Source organism: Zingiber officinale, chromosome 10B (assembly GCF_018446385.1).
Source record: "Zingiber officinale cultivar Zhangliang chromosome 10B, Zo_v1.1, whole genome shotgun sequence".
NCBI lineage: Eukaryota > Viridiplantae > Streptophyta > Magnoliopsida > Zingiberales > Zingiberaceae > Zingiber > Zingiber officinale.
This window is the reverse complement of record NC_056005.1, coordinates 45,236,970-45,264,603: the sequence shown is the minus strand read 5'-3', so window position 1 is coordinate 45,264,603 and position 27,634 is coordinate 45,236,970. Positions and strand designations below refer to the sequence as shown.

The 27,634-nt window shown below is 35.0% G+C and overlaps 1 protein-coding gene across 1 annotated transcript in view; it reads right to left on the bottom strand.

The window, feature by feature from the left end:
- Positions 1-16,164: 16,164 nt before the first annotated feature.
- The window catches only part of LOC122029423 (nifU-like protein 4, mitochondrial), a 56,531-nt gene continuing 45,061 nt past the window's right edge, over positions 16,165-27,634 (bottom strand). The window contains exon 7 of the mRNA XM_042588400.1: positions 16,165-16,510. Coding sequence (XP_042444334.1) covers positions 16,445-16,510 — 66 coding nt within the window. The 3' untranslated portion in view covers positions 16,165-16,444. The remainder of the gene's footprint in view (positions 16,511-27,634) is intronic.

Genomic DNA, 27,634 nt, shown 5'->3' with positions numbered 1-27,634 from the left:
ATTTACAATTTGAATTTACAATTTTACCTTTTAGATCCGTGATAGGATCCTCCCCCTTGACTGTTGCCATTTCAAATTCTGACTCAGATTCAGATATCTCGTCTTTGGCCATCAGTGCTATGATATTGGTTTGCTCTGATTTTTCTGAGTCTGGTTCGGAGGTTGACTCTGAGGATTCAATTTCAAATTCGGACTCAGGTTCTATTCGATCTTCTAACTCTGAAGGGATCTCATAAAGCTTGAGCACTTTCTCCCAAAGCTCCTTAGCATTGTTGAACTTTCCAACTCGATCAAGATCTGAATTTGTTAGTCCGCATAGGAGAATGTAAGTTGCTTTTGCATTTACCTCGAATGTCCTTATTGTTTGTGCATCCCACTTGTCACAGGTGATGGGTACTCCGTCTTCGATGGGGGAAATGAGTCCGATCTGGACTATGGTCCATATCTCCTCCTGTATTTTTAGTTGGTGCTCCATCTGGTCTTTCCAGTAACTAAAATTTTCGCTGGACAAGAGTGGTAGGCTTGCGGTATTGTCTCCATCTTCATAGGCCATTTAAAAACCTAGCACAAAAATGAACAAAAAACTTGTCCCAGGACTTAATCCTGGATTAGTAGTGCGGTATGAGGATAGAAATAGAAATTCACGAATTTTGGGAAAAAATAATAAATAATATTAAAATATTATTAAAAAATATTATTTCAAATTTTGCCAAATTCAATATTTTTTCAAAACTAATAAACCGTGAAGAGATGAAAATGAATTTTTTAAAAATAATTTTGGAGGGAAAAAATGAAAGGCGTAGTTGGGGTGGAGAAAATAATTTTTAAAATAATTTTAAACCACCCCCTAGGATTTTCACCTAGGTGGAGAAAAACCCTAGGTCCTAGGGGGTGGTAACCCTAGGTCCTAGGGGGTGGTAACCCTAGGCGGAAAGTCCAGTCGATCTGGAGGATCGTACTGGCAAAAGGTAAATCTCCTGAGTGGAGTAGGTGAGGACGCGTTCCCCGTAGAGGGAACAGTAGGCGTCGGGTCGACCTAGGGTTTCCGGTTGGAAACCTGAAGTCAGACTCGGACAGTCCGGAGACTGTTAATACTTCATTTATAATATCTATTGTATTATGTGCTAACTTTGTGCTGCAGGATAGTGTTTGGGACTAACGTATCTTGCAGGTGCAAAGGAGCAACTTAAAGCCTCGGATGAACAGTGTCCAAGGCGCCTCCATGGAGCTTGGAGGTGCCTCGGGTACAAAGGAAGAGCTGGCTGCGAAACAGTGTTCAAGGCACCTTGAGTGGTGATGGAGGCGCCTTGGACCTGTTGAAGGCGCCTTGAGTGGTGATGGAGGCGCCTTCAACTGTGATAAGCGCAGAATGGTCAGTGCTTATCTGCACGATGGAATCGGTGCGGTGGAGGCGCCTTGGATGGCTTTCAAGGCGCCTTGGATGCCCTTTATAAGGGGACTTCGAGCAGCTTCTTCAATAACAACTTACAAGCGATCTTTCTGCTACAAGCTGCTCATGAGACGATTCTGAAGTGCTGCTACGAGACACCGACGACCCGGAGCTCCGAATTTTCAGATTACGATATTGTCGTCGGTATAATTAATTGTTGTCATTTATTGTACTTCAAATTGTAATCATTATCGAGCTTATAGTTGTTGCCCACCGGAAGCGATCAAGGATCGCGGGCCTTCGAGTAGGAGTCGATCAAGGCTCCGAACGAAGTAAAATCGACCTGTCTCTGTGTGATTATTTCTTTTATTCCGCTGCGTATTTAACTCCGATAGTTTTCCGATACGAACGATTTAGCCACGAGCGCTATTCACCCCCCCCCCCCCTCTAGCGCGTCTCGATCCAACAAAGTGTCTAAATATGGTACTTGGATCGCAAAGAGCCGTGTACAATAAATCGAGACTCGACTACAACTAAAACAACATAAATAAACCATATCTGTCATGAATTAGTCAAAACATTAGAAATCAAGTCTAAGCATGGGTTCCTAAAAAATGCTTAACTAAACTAATCAAACCAAACCAATATTTGATCCCAAGGAGTCAAATTCACTACTTAGATAGATCATATCTAAGCAATGACTCACGGGAAGAAAATAGAAAACCTATTCAAAATACTTGATTAACTAACTATGCGTGCTTAGGAATAGGTTTACTTTTCTGTTTAGATTAGAATGGTTACTTAAAAAGGTTTACCAAGCTCTAATAACATGACATCAGAATGGATTGGGATGATAGTACATCAAGGAAGGTTTGTCGAAGGCATGCCTAGGCTGAATCTTGTGTATTCTACCTAGTGCACTTGACGTAGTGGATCTAGCCAAAGTTACCCCAATCAAACATGAGCTAGTTAGACCAAAATATAGTATTAATTTTTTTAGATAGGACTATTTTGGAAAGTATTCAGAAAGTGGTCTACCGTTGATACATAAGAAGGTTATATGTCTCGCAACTGACTGAAAGCTAAGTTTGAATCTAACATGGGTTCAACAACCTTTTTCAAAATTCTTAATAAAAACCAAATTAAAAATACAATAAAAAAATAAAACTAAATTAATTAAAACTAAATTAATTAACAATTAATTAAAATCTAAAACTAAAATTAATTAAAACTTAAACCTAACATTAATTATAACTTAATTAAATTAACATTTTGGCTAGCAGTCAATCTGGAATTTTGTTCTCTTTTGTGTTAGACTACCATTGGCAGCAGGCCTTTGTGTAGTGACATCCTATGTTCCTTAGACACCATTGGCACCATTGGCTAGCAGTCCCCCTAGTTGCACTCAAGGACTCTGCTCTTGAGTCAACTGTCAGCCTAGCATGACAGCACTGAATCAATTAAGCTTTTGTATTGCTAAAATTTAAACCGTGGTTAACTCTTGAGTTAACTCTTTTGTTAATCAATTAAGCTTCTGTTCTTGAGTCAACTGTCACCCTTTTGTTAACTCTTGAGTTACAATGTTCATTAAACCGTGGCTAAAATTTAAGCATTTGTATTGCTACTCAATTAGTTAAATTTGATGCTCTTGTATTGCTACTTCAATGCTGCTTAATTAGTTAAAATTTAAGCTCTTGTATTGTTGCTTAATTAGTTAAAATTTATGCTCTTGTATTGCTACTTCAATGCTGCTCAATTAGCTAAAATTTTATCTCGATATTGCATTAGCACCTTGATCAGAATGATTTAAATGTAAATTTTATTATTTATTTGAAAATCACAATGGTAAGGTTAATATCCATGGTTAAACAAAATTTTCTTATTTATTTGTCATAGGATGAGGTGGGAAGACAAATTTCAGATGATAACGTGATTAATGATGCAAGATGCGAAGAAGATAGTTCATCAGTAGTTCGACGAAGAGGACCTAATCAAGGGTCTCAAATTCCAACCAATATTGATGAATGAACCAAAATAAATGTGGTTATGAATAAGTAAGTCATATGACCTTTTAAATTTATTAAGTTTTGATACTTTTGTATTAAATTAATTTTGTTGTTATAATATTCTTAATTTTGTTATCTTTAGATTTGTCGAAAATGAGGCTCCTCGTGAAATTACAAATGATATCAAAGGAGTTATTAAAGGAGTATGGCCAACGTGGAAAAAGGTGCCTAATGATATTAAAGATTTACTTTGGGAAAATTTTAAGGTAAGTAATACATTTTTTAATTAGAGCCGCCATTGATTATTTATTTACATATGATATTATATATAATCATTGATTATTTATTTGTTTTGATGCAGTTGAGATATAATTGGGATAATTTTACCGACAGAGAAATGAAAAAGGTATGGAATGAAAATTCAAGTGAGAGATACAGGGCATCCATTCATTTGGCAAAGAAAGCAACATTATCATCTGCACAAGAAGATTTAGGAAGGAAACCAGACATATTAGATATGATAGGTAGAGGACCTGATTGGATGGAAGCTAATATATGGAATGACTTGGTTAAAATTCATTGGAATAAAGAAGATCACAAGAGCAAATGTGAAATTGCACGGAAGAATAAAATGACAACGAAGGATGGGTCTACTACCAAACATACTGGGGGGTTCAATTTCTTTTGGTACACACCGTGAGAGAATGGTAAACCTCCTTTTCTAACATGTTTATTCCAATAATTTACACATTCGATAAATATATTATATATTTGACATTTAGATATAAATTCAATGTATCTCATTTGTTTTATTTTATATTGACATGTATTATGTATGATTGTAGAAAAAAGATTTGGGACGAGATGTGGATGATTTTGAGGTTTTTGAACGAATGCATAAAAGAAAGCAAGGTACTGGAGAGTTTGTGGATAACAAATCGGCTCGAGTTAGTGTAAGTCAACATAATTAATTATTCATTAATTTCTATTAGCTTATATTAATTCTTACTTGTTGGTTTTTATTTTTTTTAAACTAATATAAGCTCTTGTAATATGGACAGGAACAATATAAAGAGAGACAAAATATTGATGATCAGTCTACTTAACCTTCATTCAATCTCAAATCATAGTGTGATGTGGTGGGCGACCCATGTAAGGGGAGGGTGTACGGATTTGGACGCAATCAACATTTTAGAAGATCATACAATGGAAGTTTCAATGAAATGTGCTCTCATGAGAAGAACAAGGAATTATCTCAAGAATTGAAGACATGCGCATAGCAAGAGGATGGAGGAAGAAATTACTGAAAGCAAAAATAAATTGGAACTCGTTATCAAAGAAAATAGACAGAGGGAAGAACAACTTATCGAGGAAGGTAGGCAAAGAGAAGAAAATCTAAAAGAGATGGTTCGTAAAATGATTCAAGAGGCGGGATATACAAATCATTTATATCCAGGAGGATCTGGTCCCCGTGAGCACTGTGATAAGCGAAATAAAGATTAAATATTGATGTTATCTTTGATTAATGGTTAAATGTATTTAGATGATATGAATATTTACCTATTTCAATATTAATTTTATGATACATTTGCATTAGAAATTAATTGTTTTAAAAATTTTAAATTTATTTGAAATGTGTGCCTGTTAAAAGTATCATGTATATGATAAATATAAATAATAATATAAATTTAATGATAAATTTAAAAATGAAGCTATATATAGATTTATAAATAAAATTATAAACGGATTTATAAACAAATTAAAATCATATTTAATATGTTATTTGAGACAAATTAATGATGAGTTTAAAACAAAATTCGAGACAGAATTATAAACCGAATTATAAATGAATTTATAAACAAATTAAAATTATATTTTTTTATGTAATTTGAGACAGACTAATGACGGATTTAAAACAAAATTAGAAACAGAATATATATTTTCAATTAATTCCATTTGGTCAAATAAAAACAGATTCACAAACAATTTTTTAATTTGTTTCTGAAATTTGAGATGGAATATTTCCGTCTCAAATTTAGCCACGGGGGTTTCACTAACGGATATTTGAAACGGAATATTCTGTCTCAAATATTCTTTAGAGACGGAAAACTGACTATCAGAGACGGAATTTTTCGTCTCTGAAGCCCTGTTTTCTTATAGTGTGAGACTAGCAAGTAGGTCAATTAATGACTTAATCTTATAAGTCATGGATATAAGATATCAAGTTGACATTTGGGTATATATTAAAGAATATGTATTGAATTGACCTGCCATGAGAATGTTTCATGGGTTATTATATGAGTATCATAAATATTCTCATAGTAACTATTGGTATAAATAGTTTTAGACCTAAAATCACTATGGTTCCCTACATAAGGAGTTGTGCACTTTGGTATCGGCAAACGTCACCTATAACAAGTTGGACTAGGTATGCAATAAGTTATGCGTGTTGGTTGCTACTCGGAAAACCTAGAGGTTCCACTGTACAAAAATTTTGTACAAAGGTCTGAACCTTTTCCTAGCTACCATGTGTTCTTTTAAATTAAATTTTGGATCGCCTGCGGAACTTAACACGTTTGATCCAAAACTTAATCTATTTGTTCTTTAAGGTTTAGACTTGGATCTCCTGCGGAACTTAACACGTTTGATCCAAATCACCTAAGTTATTAATTCCATTAAATATTAATTTCCATAATTGGTTCCCAGTACTGACGTGGCGAGGCACATGGCCTTCTTGGATATGGGAACAACCACCACCGACTAGACAAAACCTTTTATGGAAAGCTAATATTTAATTTCCTAAAATAACTTTAGGTCAACCAAAAAGAACAATCAAATCACAAGGAAAATAAAAATAAAAGAACACAACTTCGAAAAACATATTTGAAATACTAGAATCGTAAGCCTCTTGTATTTGGTATTATTTCCATAAATAACTAGCATGATGCGGAAGGAAAAATTACTAGTTATACCTTCTAAAAAAACCTTTTGATCTTCTACCGTATTCCTCTTCTAACCTCGGACGTTGTGTGGGCAACGATCTTCCGAGATGAGAACCATCAAGCACCTTCTTATTCCTTCTAGGTTTCGGCCACCACAATTCTCCAAGAGAAGTAGAGGTCCGGCCACCACCACCAAGCTCCAAGGGATGCAAGAAACAAAACCACCTTTCTCTCTTTCTTCTCCTAGCTAGAACCGCCACCATCAAGAGCTCCAAGAGAGGTTGCAGCCGGCCATAAGAAGAAGAGAAGAGGAAGAAGCTAGGGTCGGCCACCAAGGAGGAAAAGAGAGGAAGAATAGAATAGAGTTGATCACCCATGAAGGCACCTCTACCCCCTCTTTTATAATCCTTGGTCTTGACAAATAAGGAAATTTTAATAAAAATTCCTTAATTCTTTTGTCATAAAAAAGAAAAATTATTTTAATTAAAAATAATTTTCTTCTTTTAATAATAATGGTAAGCCACTACAATCCAAAACAAGGAAAATTTAATTCAAGAATTAAAACTTCCTAATTTGTTTCTAGAAATTTATAAAATTTCTCCAATAATTTTATCCCTTCATGATTGGTTAATAAAAGGAAATTTTATAAATTAAAATTTTTCTTTTAAACATGTGGATAATTTCAAAGAAAGTTATCTCTAAAAATTAAAATCTCTTTTCAATCTACAAATAAGGAAAGATATCAAATCTTTTCTTAATCTTTTGTAGAAACTAATAAAAGAGAATATTTAATTTTAAACTTCTTTTAAATTATTATCATGGTTAAAAAGGAAAGTTTTCTTAAAAATAAAATCTACCTTTCAATCTACAAATAAGGAAAGATTTCAAATCTTTTCTTAATCTTTTGTAGAAAGCTTTAAAAGGAAAGATTTAAATTTTAAACTCTCTTTTAAAACTATGATATCCACATAATAAATAATTTTAAAAAATCCTTTTAATATGATGTGGTCGGCCACCCAAGCTTGGGCTCCAAGCTATTGGTCGGCCCACCTTAAGGCCAACCTTTAGGCTTGGCCGGCCCTAAGCTTGAGCTTCAAGCTTAGCTTGGTAGCTATTGGTTGGGTAAGAAGGTGGGTATGTGGTGGGTATAAATCTCTATATACAAGAGGCTACGATAGGGACCAGAGGAGGAATTGGTTTTGGTCTCCGTGTTCGCCCCGAACACACAATTTAATTCCATCAATAATAATTCATTCCACTAAAGAACTATTATTGAACTACCGCACCAATCCCAAATTACATTTTGGGCTCCTTCTTATTATGAGTGTGTTAGTCTCCCTGTGTTTAAGATGTCAAATGTCCATTAATTAAGCGAATTCCTGACAACTCATTTAATTAATATCTTAGTCCAAGAGTAGTACCACTCAACCTTATTATCATGTCGGACTAAGTCCACTGCAGGGTTTAACATGACAATCCTTATGAGCTCCTCGGACATTCTCAACCTAGATCACTAGGACACAGTTTCCTTCTATAATCAACAATACACACTATAAGTGATATCATTTCCCAACTTATCGGGCTTATTGATTCATCGAAATAAATCTCACCCATTGATAAATTAAAGAAATAAATATCAAATATATGTGCTTGTTATTATATTAGGATTAAGAGCACACACTTCCATAATAACTGAGGTCTTTGTTTCTTTATAAAGTCAGTATAAAAGAAACGACCTCTAATGGTCCTACTCAATACACTCTAAGTGTACTAGTGTAATTATATAGTTAAGATAAACTAATACCTAATTACACTACGACCTTCCAATGGTTTGTTCCTTTCCATTATGGTCGTGAGTTACTGTTTATAATTTATAAGGTACTGATAACATGATCCTCTGTGTGTGACACCACACACCATGTTATCTACAATATAAATTAATTGAACAACTACATTTATCATAAATGTAGATATTTGACCAATGTGATTCTTATTTCTAGATAAATGTTTATATCAAAAGCTAGGCTTTTAGTATACACTCTAACAATGCGAAGGGATGTGAGTGATGTAGATGGGATCTATCCCTTCCATATGACGGAAGTGATATTTGTGGGTCCCTTGATTAAATAGGACTACTAAAATGCATGGTCATACTCAAATAGGTCAATATGAGATATTAAGCTTGTTTGGTTAAGTGAGTATACTTAGATATCAAGAAACACAAAGCTTAATAACAGGATGACACTGTCTATGCCTCATCGATCAATCGAGATATTGAGGATAAAAGGACTAAGTTATACAAGATAATAAATACAGAAAAGTTAGGTCGGATCTTGACATTCTCGTCACTGGGTAGCAATGATGCATTGCTAGATGTCACTTATTACTTATATATCTAAAATGATTTTAGATATATTTCCAACGTTACGAGAACCTATTAGGTTACACGTAAAGAACATGTTGGTTTAGAGATATGTATATTTTAGTTTGAGTAAAATATGATGAAACCTAAGATTATAGGGTTAAGTCTAGTCCAAATTAGACTCATTGAGTTAGACTCGTATGAATCCAACCGTTGGATTATTGAATTGAGTCTAAACTGAATTAGATTCATTGGATTAGACTCAACCACTAAAAATGATTAGATTCATTAGGAATAATGTCCATTAAATAGTCTAATGGAGTATTAATGAGAGGAAGATCAAAGGGAAAAAAACCCCTTGATATTCATTGGATGAATATAAAAGATTTTTGGCATTGTATTTTGGTAGAGAATTGCATCTTCTTCTTCCACTTCTTCTTCTCTTGTCCGAATCATCTAAGTTGCTAGCACTACGAAGGTGGTTCTTCTCCGAATGCTGAGTTCATGAGATGAATGAAGGGCATGTTCATGTGGATACCGAAGAGGCATGGACATTCTAATCGCGCTAAGATTCGACAAATCAAAGATACTGTCGGGATTGTACCATTCATGCAACAAAGGTAACTATTCTATCTTGATAAAGTAGAATAATGTGTATATTGCATTTGCATGGATCTTTGGAGGGATCCACTTTTTATTGTGTTTATCTATTATTTTTCTCATAAGATCCCTATAGTACATATGTACATATTCTTTTTAGTACTTGTTTCATTTATTTCAATCCTGTTTGTAGTTTACTTTGTTTGTTTCAGTTTGTTTTTATTTCATCATATTTTATCTATAGCATGTCAGCATCATTCATCACATTATTATTGTTTGTCATTAATGCAAAAATGTTAGCATGCTAGTCCTAGATTTTCATGTTGCTATGATTTATAGTGCTAATATGTTTAGTGATCTACTTTTTCCTATGAGTAATAGTATTAAGTGAACAATATTTTTACTTTGAGAGTTTGAGTTATAGCCTTGTTTTAGGATCTCTTTACACTTTGTCTAATTTTGATGGTAGATAACTCTAAAAATAGTCATAATTCATAAAACCAAACTAGTACTAGTGCTTCTAAGATAACCTCTCAATTATATTTTAGTTATTGAACAAATTCGAATCCTATCAACTCATTTGAAAAAAATCAATATCCCTGTGTTTGGTATAGTGCTACACCTTGCAAGCACCAAAACAAAAAAAAAATATTACACATTGTAATCACTTAGCAAAAAAAATAGTGAATAAGGGATAAAAAAATATTTATCATGAATGGAAACTAACAAATTGCCCCTTTGAGATCGAGTTAGATTAGTGAAAAAATAAATGTTGTGTTTCTTTTGATTCCGAGTATTCCTTTGAGACCCTGTATAGTGTGATAGGGATGAACCATGCGTGTGGCACGTACGTGTCTATCATTGGAGGCATAAAGAAGATGGTTAAATGACAACTTGACTAAACTTGGAGATTGACACTTGAAAATTTTAAGCTACTCATTACATCGAGCACGGAGAATTATTTCTTATGTCATACTTAAATAATTTTTGTATCATGCTCACCAATGAACTATATGATAGGATTAGATTGACTCACTAAGGACTATGATGCACTATTTCGCCACATGAGTCTAGATTACAAGTTTTTACGTGAGAATAAGTAAAGGTTTAAGTATAGCTGTGTGATGTACGTAGATTATGCATGCTTTTAGGTATTGTTTATCGTACATCTACTTACATTTCATAAGCATGATCTACATTTATCACACCGTATTTTATTATTGTGTCATACTTCTACTCTTTTGGATCAAAGATCTGCTATCTTTGTATTTTGATTGATAGGACGCATTTTAGAGTGGAAACGAAGTAAATCGGGCGTTGGAGCGAACTTGAGTAGCACACAGTTGTGCCTCTTAGGCACACGACCATATCTTCTAGAGATAGGTCTTGCAGCATATTTTATGGTCCGGTCGTGCCTATCCTATAGCAGTGATTATGCCTCGGTCATAGTTCCTAGACACGGTCGTGCCCTACACCTTTAGAGCAACAGATTCCATGTCATGGTCGTGCCTCATAGGCACAGTCAGCCTGGTCATGCCTCATAGGCATGGTCGTGCCTTCATTTCAGATGCTCCTATGCCTGGGTCATGCCTAAAAGGCACGGCTGTGTCTTTCCACCAGTGGCTTCTATGCCACGGTCGTGCCTTTTTCAACTGTGGCTTCTATACCACCGTCATGCCTCATGGGCATGACCATGCCCTATTTTCAATACAAATTATGCCACAGTCATGCCCCCTAGGTATGGTCATGTGGTGAGAAAAAAAAGGGGCGTATGCCCTATTATAAAAGGTGAGTCATATCCCCTTTTGAAGGAAGGAAGGGTTTTTCCTTCAAGGATATCGTCAAGGTCCAATTCCGCGGAATTCTCAACGATCCATCCATAATCCCATGTTGATTTCATCGATCCATCCACCATCCAAGTAAGGAGTTCATCCCAAGATGTCGGTTATATCAGGCTAAGCATTTCTTCCTCTCTCTCTTCTCCATTTGGGTTGTAAGAATGCTTATTTCATTATCTTGTGATTATATTTCTCTTACTATAGAATAGATCTCTTATATCTTATGATGTAGGGAGTATTCATGATGTGATGTTGATGTATTAACCATGGATTTGCCCATTTCTCTATTCAATGAAATGTTTGTCTTATTCTTGTTTGATTGAATGTATGTGATGAATGAATTCTAGCATGTGTTATTTGATTGAATGGATGTGAAAGATTAGTCACCATGTAGGGGAAATATTCTAAATTGTATGATCGAAGGACCCTTAGTGATAAAGGGTATTTTTTTTTAACCGGACTTTCTAAAGTATCATCTTGAAATGGGGACTAATTCTCTATAAGAGATTAGCTAATTAGAGTTTAATAGGTTTCTACCAATTCAATATTAAGCAATGACTCGTATAATTTAGATTGTATGATAGGAGCTCTTATGTGGTAGGAGGTACCTTTTCTACTTAATAGTGTTGGATCGAAAGCGCTAGAAGAAGAAGGGAGGGGGAGGGGTGAATAGCGCTCGTGGTTTTCACCCGTTTCGTATTCGTAAAACGATCAAACACAGCGGAAATAAATAAACAAATACACACAGAAGACCAAGGTATTTACTTGGTTCGGAGCTTGTGGCGAATCTTACTCTAAAGCCCACGATCGAAGATCGCTTTCGGTGGGCAATCACTATCAATCCGAAATTCTTTTACAATTAAAGAGTACAAGTGCTTAATAAAGAAATAATACCGACAATACACAAGACAGTCCGAGGCCCGTTTTATAGCCTTTATGGATCTTATCCAGATCCTCGAAGTTCGGGATCAGCTTTGACCCGAGGCGGATCGGTCGACCGATCCCCAGTACGGTCGACCGATCAGGCGATCTCCTCCTCATCCAATCCGTCCGATCCGCTCGCTCCACTTCAATCTGGTCAAGTCTAATCCCTGGTTCGATCGATCGAAAACCCGGTTCGGTCGACCGATCCCCTGTTCGAGCCCGGTCCACTCGCTGGAAGTCTGATCAACTACTTTGGGGGTTCGGTCGACCGATAACCCGGTTCGGTCGACCGATCCTGGTCAATTCTGACCCTGCACAGAAATTGATAGAAATGTTCTCCTGCAAAATAGAGTTAGAATATAGCAGATAATATATAAGCAAATAAATTGATAGTTTTCGGACTGTCCGGTTCTGACTTCGGATTTTCGGCCGGAAACCCTAGGTCAAACCGACACCTACTGTTCCCTCTTCCGGGGAGCGCGTCCTCACCTACTCCACTCAGGAGAGCATACCTTATGCCAATCCGATCCTCCAAACCGACTGGACTTTCCGCCTAGGGTTACCACCCCATAGGACTTAGGGTTACCACCCCATAGAGTTTTTCGCCACTTAGGATTACCTCCCCCTAGGATCTAAGGTTACCCCCCTTAGGATTTTCACCACCTAGGGTTACCACCCCCTAGGATCTAAGGTTGCTGCCCCTTAGGGTTTTCCTCTACCTAGGGTTACCACCTCCTAGGACCTAAGGTTACCGCCCCTTAAGGTATTCCTTTACCTAAGATTACCACCCCCTAGGATTTTCCACCTGCCTAACCGCAGTTAGGACTTTTCTGCAATCTCATTCGCACATGTTAGATAACAAAACAACTTAACTTGAACTCTTTGACATAATCAAAACATAAGTTCAATCGTCGGATGCTTCCTGCACCAACAAATAGTATTGGAAGAAAATGGTGTAAACACTCCGATGCAACCTTCACAAGTTCATGCCGGTAATTGGTTTAGATCCGTACAAGTGTGTAAGTGTGAAGATAAAGAGATGAACAATTGATAGAACATTAATTAGCATCATGATAAAATTGAAATTCTATGATCGTTCTCCAATTCAATTCCCTTCTCGTCGATTACTTGCTCACCTTGGATCCCTCTCTCTCCCCCTCTCTCTCTCATACTCTCTAGTTCTCAAGCTTTCACATAACCTCGATCCTTTAGATAACTTACTTTACGGACTTAATTAGTGCTCAAACAATAATCTCTGTGAATTTGACATTTTATTACTTGACGATTTAACTATATACTTACAGTTTTGACAACATTAAGCCAGTTGAAAATTTTGATGGAAAATAAAAAACAACAATATTATGAGGCTTGTGAAGAAAGAGGGCATACAATTGTAGCAAGTTATGCCAGTTGAAAATTTGGATGGAAAACTTTTTTGCAACTCAAAACAACCAGAATGAAGAGGATAAAAACACTGAGGTATCACTTGAAGAAAAATATTTAGTTGTCTTCTTATGGAAAATATTTTCTCGGACATAAAAAAACGAAGGGTTAGAAGCTACTAAGACATTGCATGAAGAAGAATTTGAGAAACAGGAAATTGGGACTTTGAAAGAGTGCATTGCTTTAATATAGTTATATCCAACCCTCAAAATTCCAGAAAGTTTTCCTCAACTGCAATCGAAGCATATTAACTAATGTTGAATTCTTTCTAGTGGACGGTAAAGACAAAAATTTCATTTGATTTATCCAATACTACTAATCAAATTTTTGTTGAGCATATTTGTTGTAGGGAATTTTTTTCATAGTGGATAGAGATAGAAGGATCACATGGACAACCTCATGATGACCCTATGAAACTGAGTATGTTCAATCAAGGACAAAGGGGCAAGGCAAGCAAGGACCTGACCCCTCCACGAGTAATGTTTAAGAGATGTGGCAAGTCAAAGAGGACGCCAAGACATAAAAATAAGAAAGTCTGGAAGTATCTTACTCCGACAAGAGTAAGACTTAAAAGATACTCCATTGAGAAACCTAATAAGAAAAGAAGGGGTCATGACACCTTAAACCATCCCCCTCCCCCCTCAGACTGAAACTAATAAGAGGTTAAGCTAATGACCAAAAATAAACGCTTCTTGAGAGATAACCCTAGTTATTTCTTATTTTCGCTTATGTTTTTCTCTTGCCTGATAGTTTTAACTTCTTGTTTTGTTTAATTTCAGAGCCAAAACAACCACAAGCAGGCAGTGGCATCTGCCACAAGTGTGGAAGGAGATGGGGAGAAAAGGAAGACATGTCATGCCATCATATTTTGAGCTAGCAAAGACCAACACAGGCAGGTCGTGCCAAATAAGAACGACCATGGCTTTTCTCGACACAATGGACAAAGCTAACATGCAAGGATAAAAACGGTTATTGTGAGTGAAAACTAACAAGTTATCTCTTTGAAACTGAGTTAGGTTATTAGAGAAATAACTATTATATTTCTCTTGATACCGAATATTACTTTGAGACCTTATGTAGATTTTGAGAGAGAAAAACTTTGCGAGTTACAGGTAAGTGTCTATTACTCTAAACATGAGGAACATAATTAAATGACGATTTAACTAGACTTAGAGATAAACACTTGAAAAGATTAGGTCATTCGTTGCATTGAGCACGAAAAACTTTTACTTAAGTCACACTCAAAACATTTTATTATCGTGCTCATTAGTGAAACTACACATAGGATTAGATTAATTTACTAGGGACTATGATGCATCATTTATACACAAATCTAGATTGTAGGTTTTCTTTTAGGACAAACAAAGGTTTAAATCTGAAGGTGTAATGGATGTAAATTATGCATATTTTTAAGCATTGTTTAGTATATATTTTATTGTATTTTGAGTATATTTTGCATTTGTGCACTTTCGTTCTATGTATTTTCAGTACTTTTACTCTTTTAGTTCGAAGAACTGCTCTTTTCTTATTTTCATTAATAGGACGTGTTTTAGGACTAAAATGGAGCATAAAACTTTTATAACGTAGAGTTAGAGCAAGGAGCACGCTCTGGTCGTGTCTAATGATATAGGCGTACTCCTATGGCTAATGAAAGACAAAGAATAGAGTGTAAAAAAACTCAACCCATGCATGGTTATGTCGATCATCGAGCCTCATCATCAAGCGAACACGAAGCATATGGGAAGAAAAGACAACAAAAATCCATAAAAATGATTTTTAATCATGGAACACACTTTAGTCTCATGACACATGTTCCTCCAAATAAAATTTGACACAAAACAAAGCTAAAACGAAATCTACAACCTCCAACATGCCTCGGTCATGCCCCTTTTAGGCATGGCCATGTCAAATTTATAGATTTTCTAGAAATGAACGCAGGACGATCATGCCTCTTAGGCACAACCGTATTAGCTTCCGACTTAAACTATAGACTAAACTTTGAACGACCTAACTTTCAGTTCGATTTGAGCTATGAAGCGTGCAACCTATCAAAATGTAGATAATTTTAAGATCTACAAGTTTAATTTAGAATGCAAACGGATAAAACTGGAAAAGGGACGAACAATCCATTTTAGCAAAGCTCTACAAATTTGGCAGATTTAAAAAGCTTAGGGAAGATATAAAAGGGTCAAAAAAAAAAAAAAAAAAAAAAAAAAAAACCCTTATTTAAACCATCTTGAATCAGGAGGCTCTACCCCCTTCTTCAAGGAGGGTTATCTCCTTTCTAGGGAATCCTAGAATATTCTTCTTAGTCGTCATAACAATCCGTTCCTTTTAGTCGTCGTAACAATCCGTCCACCAAAGGAACGAGGAATCCATCCAAAGATACCGGCATCACATTAATAAACATTCTCTTCTCTATATCGGATTGAATTGTAAAAACATAGAGATAAAAAAAACTATGCACTTAAGGAATCAACCAACATTACAGTGAAAACCAAAATCCTAAAATCATTCCTTCAATCCAAGTCCCTTTCTTCGATTACTTATTTTCTCTCTCCTCTCCGCGCTCTCTCTCTCTCTCTCTCATGAATTCCTTCAACTTCAATAGTCTAGATAATTAGCCTTCCAACCTCATTTAATGTTTAATCAACAATCCTTAAGTATCAATATTTTTATTACGATAAATCGTATACTTGTGATTCACAACATCATAATATAAGTTGCTGTATGAAATTAGGATAGATAGTGCGAGCACACAACAGAACTAGCATCTGCAAATAGATTTTTTTTTAAAAAAAGTGATTATCCCACGAGCCTCCAAGCTGACGTCCGCAAAAGTTGGCACTGAAAGTTTAAGTAGTTAACTAGTCCAAGATCAACAGCAGATATTGATTTCCGGGCAAGGTTTGATCACTTGGGCGTTTCCTGTGGCCTGCTTATTCTATTTGACCACTCAATGGAGCAACCTCGTCGATATCCAGCTCTTGTTCAACCCCTTTAACCTGTCGAATAAGAGGATAGTTAAGTTATTGCAACTGTATGGTTATGATAAAAATTCACGTTGAATGGAATATGGAAAACAGAACTCTAAAAGCAAGGTTCTCAAACATATCAGTTGCCAGTTTGGCGTGTGCATGCTGATAATCTGAGAGAAGATGATGTTGCAACACATTTGATTAAGGCAGCTCAGCTGTCGTCGGGATCATGGTGTCGCGGTATGACATTCACGTTTTCTCCCAGGTACCCGTGGTTCGAACCCCAACTACGACGTATTTGTAGGAATTTTTCCTCAAAATGGAGGCGTAATCAAAGGATGCTGGGATTCTGCGCTGGCCGCCGCGTGCATTTCCCGATTTACCCTGGTGGCCAGTGAGAAACTTCCGTGGGACCGTGCCGGTCATCCCCAGAGATAGTCAATGAGGCTAACTGGGATTATCATTTTTTTTTTAAGGCAGCTCAGCTAATCCCCGGGGCTATGGTGCCGCAGTAGAACATTCAAATTATCACCCAAGCACTCTGTGATTCAATCCCCAGCTATGACGTATTTACAGAAATTTTCTCCAAATGGGGGACGCAATTAAAGGATGCTAGGACTTCTGAGTTGGCCACCGTATACGCTTTTCGATTATCCTGATAGCCGATGGAAAATTTCTGTATGATCAGGCCGGTCACTTGCAGGGAGATTAGTATTTTTTTTTTTTTAAGGCAGCTCAGCTACAGGTAAACTGCTAATTCTTATCAAAAGTTTAATGGTAGCATGGAATAGCACCAAATATATAAATGATATTTTCATAGCTATCTCTATGGGTGTCTAATTGGCTAGAGGAAAGGTTTAAAATCTCGACCCGTGCTGAAGTTTCGATCGCAGACCGGAACGATACGATTTCGGTATCGTATCGTATCATGTCGATACGGTTTCGGTATTTTTTTTATTTATATATAGTAATTATTAGATAAATATATTTATTATATATAATTTAAAAATAAATTATATATTGATTTTATATAAATTCATTATTATGAAACAACTAGATATTGTTAAAAAAAATAATTAATTATAATTTTCTTTAAAAAAAATTGATTTATCAATAATTCGAATTAAAATTGATACATAACTTTTATAGTTCTCCAATGTCCAGATTAAATAATTATAATTATATAAATTAATATAAAATACTATTTTATATATAATAATTATATAAAATAATTATTTATTTATTTATTTAATAATTTAAATTATATCTATTTAAAATAGTAAAAAAAATTACAATATCAATTAAACATTAAAATAGTAAAAAAATATAAAAAATTAAAAAAATATATCAGAATATAAATTTGAACTATTATATTTTTTATAATTTTTTTAGAATTTTAAAAAAATTATAAATAAAATTAAAAACATTAAAAATAATTTTAGAATGTTATTTAATAAAATTTATTAAAAAACTTTAAATTTTAAATATATTTGTTATATTTTATTGGGATAATTTAATTGGGATTTATGAAAGTCTCTTTAAAATATCACACTTGGGAATGGGAATGGGAATGGGAATGGAAATTATTTGATTTATTAAAGGAATATTAGTTTTGCGACGCAACGCCCGCGCGCCCGCGACCCCAAACGCCCGCGATGGTGGCAGAGGCCTCCGACGGCACCGAAAACGTCCGACGACGCTTCTGGCAATGCCGGAAGCGTCCCGCGCTTCGCCATCGCGTCGCGACACCTCGCAGACACCATCGCCCGCGATGCTGACGCCCAACCGACGGCACCGGAAGCGTCCGACAACTCCTCACTGCTGCTCGAGACGCGTGTGTGACATGCCGATTTCAGTTCGTCGACGGAACGGTAAAAACTGTCCGTGCCGGGCGACATGGAAAAGTATTTCAATAGCTGGCTAGAGGATGGCAGATTTACTACAATTGAATCAAAATCAATTTCTGACGGATACATACTCTCAGAGAAAAAACTCCTCCCACCCGCTAACTACTGGTGGTCGGCTATATGACTCTCTGATTTACCTCCTTTCACAAAATCAGATTTAATACTAGATAAGTTTAAAAAAATCAAAAATCAAAAATCTCAAATTTAGGAAGGATCGACCTCAGCCCACAACAAAGTTCCAAACACTAGTTCTACCATATTTCCATATTTGTGCAACTATTTAAGATTAACTACATAAATGTGCATTGCATTTTGCAACACTATATTATTAGTAATGTCTAAATTAATTTTTATCAACTTAACTAATATTTGTATGATCGAGAAGGACAATATTAATATATAAAAAAAAGTAGGGCAATATAGCAAGTGTGAAGAGGTGATGGAGTCCAAGCATATAGTTTTGATCTGTTTGGCAAAAGTTTTAAATTTATATTATAGTACTCATATTGCGATGTGTCAAGTCTGCTTGTGCAAATTATTAGAACCAAAAAATTTTAGATATCACCATAATAATATGATGTTGTCCACTCTAGGCCTAAAGCCTCGTGATTTTACTCTTGGGCTTTATCCAAAAAAACCTAATACCAATGGAAATATCTTGTTCTTATAAACGCATGATCTTTCTCATATGCTTTCAATGTGGGGCTATGTTTACAACTTTAAAATGCCAATAATCTCTCCCTCAAACAAAGGACCACAAGATTCTCCCTCAAACATCGGGTCACTCTTGACCTACTCAGGACCTCCCCTCGAGCATCGGGCCACTCTTAACCTGCTCAGGACCTCCCCTTAAGCATCAAGTCACTAACCTACTCAGGGCCCTACTTCGTTCAAGGTTTCACCCACATAGTTCGATCTTGGATCATGTCTCTAGCTCGTGCTTCTTCCGGCGGTTAGTCATCTGAAGAGTTTCCTTGCTCTGATATAAATTGTTATGACCAAAAGAAATTTAAATATGTCATTGACTTTGAGTTTAAGTCCTCATGGTTTTACTTTTGGACTCTACACAAATGGCCTCATACCAATAGAAACATCTTTTTCTTATAATTCATGATCTTTCTCATGTGCTTTTAATGTGGGATTATATGTTTGCAACCTTATAACCCCAACACAAATGTGCTTGGCATTTACATTATGGGGGCAATACAAGTGTAGAGAAAAATTCAAAGCAAAGCCTCCTAACCGACAAAAGGAAGTCCCAAATGGTCAATGTCGATCTAATACTTAGTAGATAGCGAAGATCCAAAGGTTAGGCCTTTGATAAACAAGAAGTGTCGATAGGTCAACATAAAATGGATTGTAGATGAGGAAAACCTGAAGGTGAAACCTATTGACGAACGAGAAGCTTTGATAGGCCGAGGACGATCAAATACCAAGCGTGAAAGAAGTGCAAGAGGTAATCTTGACATATGAGTTAAAGAGCGATATGTATCATGGACGTGGGTAATTCTCTTTTCTCGGGCAAAATTTCTACTAAGAAATAAGTGTCTCAGGGTTAAAGTCAACAAATCAACTGATACATTTAATCAAATGACTTGTCTAGTTGACCATCATGGTGTCGAGTGAAAGCAAATCGATACCATGGCTTCTAATAAGCTATATTTCTAGTTTAGTTGATTGAATGACACTTGACTAATAATTTTAAACCAAATTATTATAATCATTAAATAAGATATGGAATTCCGCCCATGACGACCGGTCATGGCCGGTCCGAAACCCGGATGAAGGAGTAGGGTTGCGTTAGATTGTCAGCCAACGTCAAACTATGGCAAATATTCAATAAATGAATCCATTAAATTATTGTGCGACACAATAGTTTAAAATTCCGAGAGACACGTTTAAGATGGTACGGACATGTACTTAGAGGACCAATAAATGCGTCAGTTAGGTGATATGAAACTATGATAAACATACATATCAAACAAGAAAGAGGAAGACCAAAAAAGACTTGGTTAACAATAATAAAGCAAGATAAAATTTATTTAAATATAGATGATGATATAATAAGAGATAGAGCTCAATGGTGTAAAAGAATTCATACAGCCGACCCCATCTAGTGAGAAAAGGCTTGGTTGTTATTGTATTAAACAAGATATGGCTTGAAAAAGTTGACAGTTATAACATGAAATCGATAGTCGATTAGAAGAGTCCTAGTGCAACAATCATTAGAAGATTTCATTAAAGATAGACTTGGATCATTTGGGTCAATTGATGACAGGGCAACAAACAAAGGTCATGATCCAAGAGAGTTGATCATGAGTCGATCTAAATTAGTCAACTAATAGCAAAGTACAGACTGATGGTACATGGTACAGACACCAAAACGGTTAAGATCTAAATAAAACAATAACAATCCATTAGATCATAACAAAGTTTGAACCAGTTTAGTCGACTAAACAAACGACTAGTGATAAAGAATGAGTCAACAAAAGGCAGTAACAATCAATCAGGATACAATTGCTACGTATAAAGTTGGAGAACAATGGATAAGTCGACTATTGCTACAGATAGAGTATGAAGAACAATGGATAAGCTAACTGATGGTAGTTGCTCCATTAGTCAACTGCTCAAACCCTGAGTCACTACAACTTTATGATTTCGGGTTCATTAGTCAATATAACCATTTTCATCGGTCAACAATTGTATCCTAAATTTGACCAAATCACAACTTTGCAGTTTCTAGTCCATCAGTCGAGTAGCACTATGATTTAATTCTTACCGAGGTTAAATTTGTACTGTCCCAAAAGAATCCATGTCTCCAGCACTTCTATATCAGTATAGTACAAGTCGACCTCGACTTACCCAAAGGTAGCCTTACCTAGAATTTGATTAATTTCAACCTAGTAAAACATTTTTTTACTAAGCACCATGCCAATAAGCCTCTAGGCTTTTAGGAGTTTCACTACCTGCCATCTAGTCAGCATTGACTTGCTAGAACTTCCACTGCTAAGTTCTAGTGTAGATTAGGAACATGGTAAGGAGGGTTAACTATTCTTGGAGGCACCTTCCTTGATTTGCTACGCTTGATCAAACAAGTTTAACATTGTACTCTGCCTTACGACCCCTTTAATTTCATACTTGTTATTACTTGACGATCCCACCATTTCACATAGGAGCTTTCCTTGGTTGTTGATGGTGTCTATAGGTAGCACCTGGGGTTGTTTTCATTTGTTCATTTACAATGTACAAATAAAACCAACCACTGATACAAAACGCAATTAACAGCCAAGGTGTTAATGTGATTTCCCTCGCAGAAGCCCCTAAAATGGAGAGGTAAGTTCCAGTCACGCATAACAAAAATCAAGAAAAACAGTCACCTCCAAAACTAGTGGGAAGCCATACTGTCACTTTAATACCCAAGTTCCCCTACGGGCTTTTCTCCTACCTTGGAGGTTCCTTGAACATAAATCTACAAGTTGGGATGAGGGTTCCGATGTAGGTTCGGAATATGGCATAACTCAAGCCCACACCTTATAGACTTAATAATTGGATGGCTGTGGTCCTCATTGACCTACTTGGACTTTAACTATCAAATACCTGATCCTCATTGACCTAACTCAAACTCCACGATTCGGTCGTCATACCTTGACTTCCTTCATATGCTACACATCTCGTCTACCTTAAGTCCTTAACCCTTCCGTCTTGTATCAAACTTCCAGTTTATCTTGACCTTTTTAAACTTCAATCACTTGCTAAACACACCGTCTACTTTGATATGTCTCAACTTCCACTGCCAACACATGTTGGACTTTCCATAGTGTTGAGAATCTAGTCGACCTTGGGATAGATAGCTCCATTTATAGAGCAAACCTATAAATATGGCTAGTCGACTATGTCTACAAGATGAACTGAAATTTAGTCATTGATAAAAGGTTGGGCAGCAATGAAAACTTGACAAGACATATTAGTCGACTAATGGGTAGAATCCAAATAGCCTTATAAAAGGAGTTTCAAGGGGGTGCCTAAGTAGTGCTTGGTGAGATCTTTTACAATGGTTATGAGACGGTTCCAATGCTCATCTGAGTGAAGGGAAGTTAGTAAAGGTACTTCAGGTACCAAATGTAAGCTGATAATTATTGCCAAAAGTTTAATGGTAACATGGAATAGCACCAAATAGATACATGATATTTTCATTACTACTAACAAAATAGTAGCTACAAGCTTTAAATACTGGATAAACTAAAAATTCCAAAATTCATAGATTTGTGAAGGAAACAATCTACTGCAGCCCACAACAAAGTTCCATACAAGATTTTTACTATGTTTTTATATTTATGCAACTATTTAATATTAACTACATAAATCTTAATAGAGCATTGTATTTTGCAACACTATACAATAACAATTAAGAATCTATTTTGTAACACTACATTATTAGTAATGTCTAAATTTATATTGTAGTTAGTCATGCTATTTATCAAGTTTACAAGTGCACGTTTTTTCAATACTTACATTGTAGGTGTCATAGAAAAGTTCAATCAGTGCTACTAGAAATCCAAGTGGGGGTCAACTAGACACTTAGCAAACAAATTCATTGTAAGTCAAGGTCGACTGGATATTTAATAGATGAGGTAGTCACAAAGGCAAGGTCTCACAACAATTGAAGTCCCAATAGGTCATAGTCAATCGAATACCTTACAAATAGGGAAGGCAAGGAATGGCCTCTTGGTAGACAAGAAGTCATGAAAAGTCAAGGTTGATTAAATACTAGGTAGATGAGAAAGACCAAGAGGTGAAGTCTCTTGGCAAACAAGAAGTCTTGATAGGAGAAGGTAAACCAAATACCTAGCAAACGAGGAAAACCCAATGAGAGACCTCTTGGCAAATAAAAAGTCTTAGTAGATCGAAGACGATTAAATACCTCACATGGAAGAAGTTTTAAGGTAATCTCTTAGCATATGAATTGTAACAAAGCAATATGTATTATGGATGTGGAAAATTGTCTTTCATAAGAGAGAACTCAAAAACAAATGTTTCAAGGTCAAAATTAATTTAACTGATAGCCACGTTTATTCGAATGATTTGTTTAACCAATCAAGGAGTTGATTGAAGGCAAGAGACTTAAAAGAGAATAACTTTTATTTCAAGTTGAGTTGAGTGGACGACACTTAAGTCACTAATAATTTTAAATCAAATTATTATAATCATATATAGGATATGCTTGAAGAAGTCTATGATATGTTATAATCTGAAGTCGAGCGGTGAAGTCATTAGAATATTTTATTAAAGATAGACTTGGATCATTTGATTCAACTAATGACATAGGCAACAGAAACAGTTCAAAGGTAATTGGTCACGATTTTTATACACTCACTGGAAAAACCAGCCAAAATCTAGATGAAACGATAACAATTAAATAGACCATATTAAAGTTTAATCCAATTTAGTCGACTGAAAAGTCATTTCAATCGGCTAAAATTCATACGGTCAATTTGTGACAAAGAATGAGCTGAGGTAGTAACAGTTAGGCAATGATCGATATGGACAGAGTTCCGAGAAAAGTGAACAAAGGCACCTCGAAAAGTAAAACAAACACTACATCTACAACAATATTGTGTGATTCTAAATTCTTTACTACTTTATTTAAGCACCTCTAAAATTTAAAGAGATGTTCTATAAAGCAGTTAGACATGCTATATTATATGACGCTGAATGTGAAACTATGACTCGAACACATGAGCGGAAGATGAGAATTGCAAGGTAAGGATGTTAAAATGGATATATGAACATACGAGGATAGACAGAATAAAAAAATGAAAATATTAAAGAGAAAGTCAGAGTTGCATGTATTGAGGAAAAACTCCGAAAGCTACGTTTAAGATGGTACGAACATGTACTTAGATGGCCAATAAATGTCCGGTTAGGCGATACATGACAAATATGCACATCAAATAAGAAAGAGGAAGACCAAAAAAATACTTAGTTAGTAATAATAAAATAAGATAAAATTTATGTAAATATAGATAATGATATAGTAGGGGATAGAGCTTAATGGCGTAAAAAGATCTATATAACCGACCCCACCTAGTGGGTTAAGGTTCGGTTATTGTTGTCGTCGTCACTTTTCTTTAGTTATTCTTCGTTCATTTTTTTTTCAAGCTTAAGGTCTTTGCATTCAAGATATATATTTTTTTACCATTTGTGCCTTATTCCTTGTATAATAATATTGTAAAGGTTTATACACCTCCAAGAGGTTTTGAGATGAAGAAAGATACTAGAATTTCAAGGGTTGTCTCACCTCACAAGTTCATACGTTGTAAGTTATGGAAGAGGATCTAAGGATTCCAACCCAAATAAATACTGGTGTCTTTCTTTTTTTCTTGTCTTATTTTCTTATAACATTCATTTTATTACTAAATTATATTGTCATTGTACTAGCTAGGATATATGATTTTTCTGTTGTGCTTAATCACAATTGTGCGTTGTACTTAATATTATATTTTTGTTGAATTTTGTCTTTAACTCTACCCATGATAAACCAGGCGGGTCACAAATCCAGATAAAGGAGGAGGATTATGTTAAATTGTCAATCAACGTTAAAACTATGACAAATGTTCAATGAATGGATCCATTAAACTATTATGTTAATGTTAAGTTCCCAGAAAGAACGCATTGCAGGGTCCGACTTTAGCATTTCGCCAAGGACCGCTATATATCCAGAACTTAGGTGTAGTGTTAAATATGCAAGAGTTTGCATTGCAGGGTCCGACTAGAACGTATTAGCAAGGACCTCTATATCTCCATGAGAACTTGGGTGTAGTGTTAAATAAACAAGAGTTCTCACACCATAGGTTGGATAAAAGCAAATATAATAGGAAAACTAATAATCTAAAATTTGGAACATGGAACATAGGAACCCTCACTGATAAATCAATGGAGATAGTAGATACGATAATTAGGAGAAGAATTACTATTTTGTGTGTACAAGAAATAAAATGGATAGGCGAGAAGGCAAAAATAATAAAGAACTCGGCTTTAAGTTATGGTACACAGGAAAAAGTAAAACAAGAAATAAAATGGATATTGTTCTAGATAGTTCGTTAAAAGATGAAGTTGTAGGAGTAGTTAGAAAAAAGGATAGAATTATAGCGCTTAAAATCATAGTGGCGAAAGAAACTATAAACATAATTAACGTATATGCACCACAAGTAGAATTAAATGAAGCTACCAAATTAAGATTTTAGGACGACTTAAATGAAGTATTACAAAACATTCCGCCAAATGAAATGATTTTAATAGAAGGTGATCTAAATGGACATATCGGAGTGAAAAATGAGAAATATGAGAGGGTACATGGGAGGTTATGGTTTGAAATGAGAAATGAAGGAAAAACTATATTAAATTTTGCGATAGATATGATCTTATATTAGCTAATACATTTTTTAAGAAAAGAGATAAACATTTAGTCATGTTCAAAAGTAGGAATAATAAATCGCAAATTTACTTTCTTATAGTTAGAAAGAATGATAGAAAGATTTGTAAAGAACTACCCAGCATATGTTAGTAGTATTGGACGCCTCAAGTATAATATCCATAGAAAGAAAATATATACAACTCCTAGAATTAAGTGGTGGAAATTAAAGGATGGAAAGCAAAATATATTTAAGGAGAAGATAGGAGTACAAGCATTAGGTGATATATATGGTGACTCTAATATGACTTGGTATAAGATGGTATCAAAGTGAAAATAGTAGCTAAGAGTGTATTCGATGAGTCAAAGGGATATGCACCACTAAATACGGAATCTTGGTAGAATGAGAAAGTATAAGAGAAAATGAAAGAAAAACGAATAACTTATAAGTAATTATATATTTGTAAGAACGAGAAAAACTTAAAAAAATATACACTAACTAAGAAAGAGGCTAAGAAAGTAGTGAATGAAGCAAAAAATGAAACTTTTAAACGATTATATCAAAAATTGGATACAAAAGAAGTGGAAAGATACATCTATAAAATAGCTAAAGTGAGAGAGAAAACAAGAGATTTCATCAAAATAAAATGTATTAAAGATAAATGTCATAGGGTACTAGTAAACCATGGAGAAATAAAAAAGTAGCGAAAAAGGTATTTTCATCAACTTTTACATGAAGGTTTAGGTGACCAACTTAAGTAATTTAAATAGGTCAAATGAGTATAAAAATTTAAATTTTTATCGTAAAACTCAAACTTCAGAAGTAGAATAAGCTTTAAATGGAATACACAATGAAAAAGTCGTTGGACTAAATGATATTCCGATAGAAGTATGGAAGTGCCTAGGGAAACAAAGTATTGAATGACTTATAAAATTATTTAACATAATATTAAAAATGAAAAAAAAAAATATCTAATCAATGGAGGGTAAGTACTCTATTTCCCTTATATAAGAATAAGAGATATATAAAATTGTGCAAACTATAGGGGTATTAAACTAATGAACCATACCATGAAATTTTGAGAAAAAGCAATAGAAAAAAATTAAGGAATGAGATCACGATGACCGAAAATCAATTTGGATTCATGCTTAAAATGTGGACATTAAAAGTTATACATCTTAGACAACTAATTGAAAAATATTGGGAGCAAAAAGAAGATCTACACATAGTATTGATTGACTTAGAAAAATCTTATAATAGAGTCCCAAAAGAAATTATATAGAGAATCTTGAAAAAAGATGTGTTAGCGTAACATATATTGAACTAATTAAGAATATGTGCGAGAATATAACAACCAGAGTAAAAACTTCAGGCAGAATAACTGAAGTATTTCCAATAAAGATAAGGTTACATCAAGGATCAGCTTACACTAATTATGGACGAACTCACTAAACACATTCAAGGCACAGCATTATGGTGTATGTTGTTTATAGATGATATTATTTCGATAGATGAGACACCTGAAGAAGTAAATATTAAACTAGAATATTGGCAAGAAACAAACACTATAAGTGAAAGCTTTTAAGCTTAGTAAAGATAGAATATATAAAATTTAAGTTTAACAATATTAGACGTAATAAGACAATTGTTAAGATAGGAGATAACGAGTTGTTCAAAATCGAGAGCTTTAAATATTTAGGATCATTTTTACAAAATGATAGAAGAATTGAAAGTGTTGTCTTACATAAAATACAAACAGGATGGCTAAAATGGAGGAGAGCGTCGAGTGTTTTATGTAACCGTAAAGTACCTCTAAAACTTAAAGAAAAGTT